Consider the following 8,332-nt stretch of genomic DNA (forward strand, 5'->3'; position numbering starts at 1 on the left):
TAGTGTCTGCATTTAGTGACTGAATATGGGATGGATCCCCATGTGAGGCAGTCAGTCTCTGGATTGTCATACTTCATTTTCTGCTCCACACTTTGTCTCTGTAACTCCTTTCATGGGTATTTTTTCCCCTTTCTATGAAGGATCGAAGTATCCACACTTTGGTTTTCCTTCTTCTAGTGTTTCTTGTGGTTTGTGGATTGTATCTTGAGTTTTCTGAGCTTCTGGGCTAATATCCACTTATCAGTGCATACCATGTGTGTTATTTTGTGATTGGGTTACATCACTCAGTATGATATTCTCCAGATCATCCATTTGCCTAAGAATTTCATAAATTCAATGAAATGTGGGTTCATTGGTACTTCTTAGAAATTGGAACAAAATACTCATGGGGGCAAATACAGAGACAAAGTGTGGAGCATAGACTGAATCAAAGGCCATCCACAGATTGTCCAACCTGGGGATCCATCCCATATACAGTCACCAAACCCAAACACTGTTGTGGATGCCAAAAAGTACATGATGAGAGTAGCCTGACATAGCTGTCTCCTGAGAGCCTCTACCAGAGCCTGACAAATACAGAGGTGGATGCTCACAGCCAACCATTGTACTGAGCACAGGGTGCCTAATGGAGGAGTTAGAGAAATGACTGAACATCTGAAGGGGTTTGTAACCCCACAGGAGCAACAATATGAACCAACCAGACTCCTCCCCCCAGAGCTCCCAGGGACTAAACTACCGACCAAAGAGTACATTAGGACGGACCCACGGCTTCAACCAAAAATGTAATACAGGATGGCCTTGTCGGGCATCAATGAGAAGAAAGGCCTTTGGTCCTGTATAAGCTCAATGCCCTAGTGTAGGGGAATTCGAGGGCGGAGAGGCAGGAGTGGGTGGGTTGGTGGAGGTATTCCCTCATAGAAGCAGGGAGAGGGGAAAAGGGGTAGAGGTTTTTGGGGGCCTGGGGTAATCGGGAAAGGGGATAACATTTGAAATGTAAGTAAAGAAAATATTCAATAAAAATTAAAAAATAGAAATGAAAGGATTACATATATTATCTTAAACATTGAGAAATAATAAGATCTTATCCATATTTTAAAAATATCCTGAAGGTAATCCAAATATTTTTATTATAAAATTTATGCTGTAAGATGATTTAACAATTTAACTAAAATTCATGTAGTTCTTAACTCATGATGTTTTTGCTTTCTAAATCATGGTACATTTTCTGCTAAACTGCTTTGTGTTTCTCCTTCAGAATGTAAGCACCAAAGCATAGGTAGGTATTTCTTGCTGCTACATTCATGAACTCCAGAATCCTTGAAACATAATGGACATTTAGTGAATATTTGTTAGATGAATATATATTCTTTGACATAGCATTGCTATTTTGTTTTATTTGTGAATGAATGTGAAGATATAACAACATATGTATTTATCTGAGTAAATTTAATTTTTATAGTTGGATACTTTATTTTTTATCTTCATTAGCATGTCTCCTTTTTATTGGTCACTGGAAGTCTAATGAATAAGCAAATCAGGATGATTGTTTTTAAACAGAATAATGAACTAGAAAGGTACATTATGGATTCAAGAATTAAATTCTTCCTAAAATGTCAATCTTGGACAAAGGCCACTTAGCAGAGGAGATCCAGAAAACAATGTCCTGTATACCTCAGATTTTATTCATATGAGGATGCCAGAGATAGTGACTTAATGCTCCAGGTGAAGTCAATGGCCTGTGATTGTTGTTGCTATGAATATAGATATGACAAAAATATTTAAAATACTGGAAATTTGAATCCCTATAGTGTCATATTTTTGTACTGTATTTTTCAGAAAATTGTTAAAAGCTATTAGATTTTTATTTTACTTTTAAAAGGTAGATAAAATAATATTTTCATAGGAAGCCATTAGGAGATTAAGATGGGCCAATATTTGTAATCAGTGAGCTGTAGATGCTGGGAAACAGGAGGATAAATCCCAGTGTGAGCTAGAAGGACTAAGATGTAGGTAGTATAATAATACAAGTTTTAGTACAAGAGCCATCACATCAAGGACATAAGAAAGACTAACACTTTGGTTCACATTCAGAAAGGGCAAGAGTGGTATTCTACCATGAGGTCAGGAAGGACGACTTTTCTCTTACTGACTACAAGGTTTTTGTTTTATTTTATTTTATTTTTTTGTTTGATCTGAGTGGAGAGGCACCACTTTAGAGAGGGTGGTACACTTTATTTTACCAATTCAAATGATAATCTCATCAAAACTCACCTTTTCTCCCACACAGAAATAATATTTCATTGAATTTCTTGATGGACATGATAGACTGAAGGTAATAGGTAAAATTATGCATATCTTTCCTCTTATTTTATCCTTGAGATTAATTTTGTGAAACAATTCACTCACAGAAGGTTTCTCTATTTGAGTACTACAGTGTTCTATTGCTACTAGTAAGCATCCCTATTTTGGATTGAGAATATTATGAAAACTTGGGTATGTGTTTAAATATAAAACTTAAAATTCATTGCACAATGCACCATCTCTGGGATGTCTTTTCTTTTTTAATTCTAAAACATATCAACACTATTTTTTCTTTATATAAAATTGTTAGTGTGTGCACACACACCCTTTTTGATGAGGACTGGGAGTAACAGTTACCATATCTAGGAAAAATTGTATCTTCCTTTTCAGCTAAAGGCTATCCTCAGATTTTAGTTCTTAAAAAAGTATTAGTGTATAACTCCAGAGAAATGGAGTTCAGGGAATTGTTTCATCTCTTAAACTCAGAGTTGATGCTTGCAGGCTCTTGGGAGGAAGTGGGTCAGATTGGTGAAATGTCATTTTTGTTGTTTGTCTTCTGCAGTTTATAAACTTAGAATGCATCAGAAGTTTAAAAGCCAAGAGCAATGCTGGCATGATCTTAAGGTCACCAACACTTTAGTACATGCCAAAAACAAGATAGTGTGTCCCGAAACACTTCAAGATTAGAGAAAAAATGGTACCAAAAGGAGCATGCCAGTTTCAGAAGTGAAATAAATGAAATTACTTTAGTAGCTTGACCTCATCTGTTTATGCCACAGTTTTCAGTCTTCTGAGATATTCTCAAAATATGGAGCACCTGTTTAAATATCACATGCAAGCCTTGTATTAACTACAAATTAAGGACTCTTAACACCTGCTTCCTACTGCAACACTTCAGGTACTGCTGGATTTGGAGGATTTGGAATGATAGCAGTACCTCTATTACCAAGGAAAAAACAATTCACCATAATTATTTTACATACTTTGAATTGATAATTTTTTTTTTTTTTAGGTAGCACTATAAATCGGTTTCAAACAGATTTTACATCTAATAATTTTCCAACAAGTACTTTAAAGTATGATTACCATTAAATGATAATTCTAATAAGTCTAATAGTCTGGAACTATTCTAAAGGCATTACAATATAGCTGTAGTATAGATTAAATGACATATTACAAGACTTTAACTATATACTGTTTAAAATTAATACAAGCATGCTATTTAAAGTTATTTGTAAAAGCTCTGCGCATCTCAGCTTAGATTTCATTATTATTTCATTTATACTATTTTACATGTTCAAAGTCCAATGATCTTGTTAACAGACTCTTGGAGACCTCATGACCACTTCAGTTCAAATTAAAGTTAGTTATATATGTTGTATGATGATTACGGAGTTTATTCAGGCAGGGTCCTTATAGAGAGGGAGACTAGAAGCAGGACAAAGACATTAGTCAGAAACATTATAAATTAGATGCCCAACTGAACTGGAGATATTCCGTGCTGAGGTCATTCTCATAGTTTGGACAGTTCTTCCCCTTTATTAATATTCTTATTCAGTCAGAAAAGCTAACTCGAATTTTATTCAAAATGGAGGTATCCTTGAAGAAATAGACATAGTTTTGATACTCATGAGATTAACATCAATGATTGAGTGACCTTGTCTCTACAGCAACAGGCTTTTAGGGCCTGTAACTAGAGAGGCATAAACAGTCCTGGAACAGAGCTGGACATCCCAGGTCAGACTGCATTATACTTTTGAGTAACATTTTCTATAGATTTTTGAGGCTTTGACTGGCTCATAATGATGTTATTAATCCACAGTCACTATATGTCTTATTGTATAGTTCATATTCAAGTCTTATGATGGTAGTTTTTCTAATTAAAAAGAGGTCTACCATATTTTAAATGCCTATCCAAAAGGACAAAAGCTAAAATATATATTTCTTAGTTTTATTACTTTATATGTATTCAGATTATCAAATTATATCTTGTGGGAATTTAAAAAATGAATCCGCCCCACAAACTCCATTTCCCACTGAGCCACTTTTTTGAGCTGATATTGACTGGCATCACCATGTCCCAGCGGGCTCTTATTATTCTCTTCCAGCTATTAAAAACATCTTGCTCACATGCAACTCTTTACACACTCCTACAATCATTTATCTAAATAGCGCCTTAGACCCTGTAAGTAAAATATGACTCTTAAGGCCTTAATATCCAATCAGATTTATATAATACTAAAATCACAATTTACAGGATGCCAATACAATAATTTCAGAACTAAATAATAAAGACAATATTCTAACCTAATTAATCTATTCTGTAAAAACCTTTGTTTGGTTGTATAACCTCATGGGGTTTCGCTCATCCTCATCGTCTGCCTCCATGATCTGACAATCCTCCTCCTGCTCCCCTGGCCTTTTTCCTCCTCCAACTCTCACTCCACCTTTCTATTCCTGTCCAATCACAGGCCTGTCACTGCCCCAATGTGATTGGACAGAGAAAATGCTATAGCAATATCAATGATTAATTTTGAAGTCAAGATACACTGTCAACTGAATATAGTTATAATTAGAGAGTATTCACATTACTTGTGGCTACTTCATTTCTGACCTTGAAAGATGTGAAAATTTTATGATACTAAGTAAGTAAAATAATTATAGGAATTGGTTTTTCTAATGATAGAAAATTAATGAAATATATGGACAAGTATGAGGATAGCTAAATAATTTTGAAGGCAAACATTTAATTGGGGCTGAGCATACACTTCCAGAGGTTTAGTTCATTGTTATCATGGCTGGAAGAATGGAAGTGTGCAGAAAGACATACAATGTATTGTGACCATGTAATTTCGCTAATTCAAGACCTCCCAGGTTCTTCCAACACCCCTAACCACATAAATTCATGTGTTTTCTCTCTTACTTTTTGCAGGTTTTTGTTGTTATAGTTTGATTTTTTTTTTTTTTTTTTTTTTTTTTTTTTGCTTTGTGTTTTGGTTGTATTGGAGCTGTCATTCTTTTTGTCTTTTTTTATTTTATTTTAGTTTTTTTTAGATGTTTTCTTTGTTTACATTACAAATTTTATCTCCTCTCAAAATTCCCTTATCCCATCCCCATCTCCCTGTTCTCTAACCCACACACTCTCACTTCCCTGTCCTGGCACTCCCCTACACTGGAGCTTCAAGCCTTCATGAGACCAATGGCCTTTCCTCTCAGCACATCCTCGGCTACATATGCTGCTAGAGCCATGGGTCCCTCCATGTGTACTCTTTGGTTGGTGGTTTAGTCCCTGGGAGCTCTGGGGATACTGGTTACATCATATTGTTGTTCCTTCTATGGGGCTGAAAAACCCTTCAGCTCCTTGGGTTCTTCCTCTAGCTCCTCCATTGGGGACTTTGTACTCAGTCCAATGGATGGCTGTGAGCATCCATTTCTGTATTTGTCAGGCACTGGAAGTGCCTTTCAGGAGACAGCTATATCAGGCTCCTGTCAGCTAGCACTTGTTAGCATCCACAATAGTGTCTGGGTTTGGTGACTGTATATGGGATGGGTCCCTAGGTGGGACAGTCACTGGATGGTCTTTCCTTCAGTTCATGCCCCAAACTTTGTCTCTGTATTTCCTACCATGGGTTTTTTGATCCCCCTTCTAAGAAGGACCAAAGTATCTACACTGTGGTCTTCCTTCTTCTTGAATTTCATATGGTCTGTGAATTGTATCTAGGGTATTCTGAACTCTGGGCTAATATCCACTTATCACTTGTTGTACCAAGTGTTGGTGTTGAGGCCGATGGCTCTTTTTCTCTGTCCCTGGTGCTGACCAGTCACTGCAATGCATGTTAGTTAAAAAGGAGGCAATGTATAAATGAGATATTTTGTCCGGTTCCACCAAACCTCCACGGGCATTCTTGGGAGACCTTTGAGCGCCCAATTCGGTGGCAGATCTTTTTTTTTTTTTTTTTTTTTTTTTTTTTTTTTTTTTTGCCTTCACATTTGCCTTCACACTACTTTATTTTTTTTCTTTTAGATATTTTCTTTATTTACATGTAAATTTCTCCATTCCCAGTTTCCCCTCCAAAAAACAAAGAAACAAACAAAAACAACAAAAACAAACCCCTGTTGCCTCCCACTTCCTCATGCCTGCCACCCCGCCCTCTCCCACTTTCTGGCCCTGGCATTCCCCTACACTGGGGCACAGAAACTTCACAGGTCCTTTTTCCCAGTTGTATTTGGAAGGTTGCAACTGGATGTATGATGGCCTCTGGATCATTTCTTTACACAAACCCCCTGGCAACCTGTCTTCCCAGAAGATGAAGGGACTTTGTAAGCCCTGTCTGTCGTCCTAACCCTAGCCTGACTACCTTTGGAAGAAAGCCAACCTCATGAGCCCGGATGGACTGGCAGATTCCCCAGGAGTGTTCTTCCTAGTGTTGCTCATTTACAAACCAGTGTCGCTCGCAGCCTGGCTCTGGGGTAGACCGGCTGTCCACGTGTGTGAATGTGCTTGTTCAGGCATGCTCATTTAGTCCATTCACAGAGCTCTATTCCGTGGACACTCTGCTGATGGCCATGTCGTTCAGCTATCCACTTGCTGCTCCTTGTTCGTTCTTGAAGATGGCCACCTGGCTGCATGTATGTAGAAGTCTGGTCCTCCAACACAGGGCCTTTCCCCTTTGGATCCAGTACTTGTCACTCTGTCCACACGGAGCTGTCCCTGGGATGTGGGGGCCTCAGTGTGGAGGCTGGTCATTTCTGCCTGTCAGCAGGGAAGCCAGAGGCCAGTGTGACCTTCCCAGCCCCAGCCTGAATGTCCTATGGAAAACTCCAGTGCGCAGCTCACTGCTGATTCAGGCCCCGGGCCTTCAGGGCTGCTCCCTGTGCCAGCGTCCTGCTGCCAGCTGAGCACCAACCATGTTGAGTTTTTACTACTACAGAGAAGAAGGCAACTCACTCCTTGTGGTCTCAGGAGGAAGTCTGGTCTTACAGAGGGGACTGCTTCCAGACGGAGACACCAGGAAAAAGAAGAGAAATGCCTCTGCGTGCCCCGTCAGGACCAACCGGGACCGGGTGCCCACTTACCTGTACTGCATGGATTTCGAGAAGATGGGCAAATGCATCATCATAAATAACAAGAAATTTGACAAGGCGACAGGTATAGATGTCCGCAATGGGACAGACAAAGATGCAGAGGCCCTCTTCAAGTGCTTCCGAAGCCTGGGTTTTGAAGTGACCGTCCACAATGACTGCTCTTGTGCGAAGATGCAAGATCTGCTTAGGAAAGCCTCTGAGGAGGACCACAGCAACTCAGCCTGCTTTGCACGCATCCTGCTGAGCCACAGAGAAGAGAATCTGATTTACGGGAAAGATGGCGTGACACCCATAAAGGATCTGACAGCTCATTTTAGGGGAGACCGATGCAAAACCCTGTTAGAGAAACCCAAACTCTTCTTCATCCAGGCATGCCGAGGAACGGAGCGTGATGACGGGATCCAGGCTGACTCGGGGCCCATCAACGACACTGATGCTAATCCCCGGTACAAGGTCCCCGTGGAAGCTGACTTTCTCTTTGCTTACTCCACCGTTCCAGGTTATTACTCATGGAGGAACCCAGGAAAAGGCTCCTGGTTTGTGCAGGCCCTCTGCTCCATCCTCAACGAGCACGGTAAGGACATGGAGATCATGCAGATCCTGACCAGGGTGAACGACCCGGTGGCCAGGCACTTCGAGTCCCAGTCTGACAATCCGCGCTTCAACGAGAAGAAGCAGATCCCGTGTATGGTGTCCATGCTCACAAAAGAGCTCTACTTTGGCCGTTGACCACCCTTCAGCTGAGAACTACCGTCGGTCACTGATGAATCCAGTTTTTATTTCTTTTTTTTTTTTTTTTTTTTTTTTTTTTTTTTTTGATGCTCTCACAATATCCAGAAATGTTAAGGGTTTTAATTTCAGGGAAGTATATTGATTCAGCAGAGAAGAAGTTCTCTGGCAATGTCTGATATTCTGGGTTTCCAGTTTTGTTTTGTTTTTTTTTTTT

General features: G+C 39.5%; 1 protein-coding gene across 1 annotated transcript; it reads left to right on the forward strand.

The window, feature by feature from the left end:
* The first annotated feature begins 7,209 nt into the window (after window positions 1–7,209).
* On the forward strand, window positions 7,210–8,115 carry LOC116104574 (caspase-7-like). Its single transcript, XM_031391091.1, has one exon. The coding sequence runs from the start codon at window positions 7,210–7,212 to the stop codon at window positions 8,113–8,115; it is 906 nt and encodes a 301-aa protein (XP_031246951.1).
* The last annotated feature ends 217 nt before the right edge of the window (window positions 8,116–8,332 follow it).

This window comes from Mastomys coucha, unplaced genomic scaffold (genome assembly GCF_008632895.1).
Source record: "Mastomys coucha isolate ucsf_1 unplaced genomic scaffold, UCSF_Mcou_1 pScaffold22, whole genome shotgun sequence".
Taxonomy (NCBI): Eukaryota; Metazoa; Chordata; class Mammalia; order Rodentia; family Muridae; genus Mastomys; species Mastomys coucha.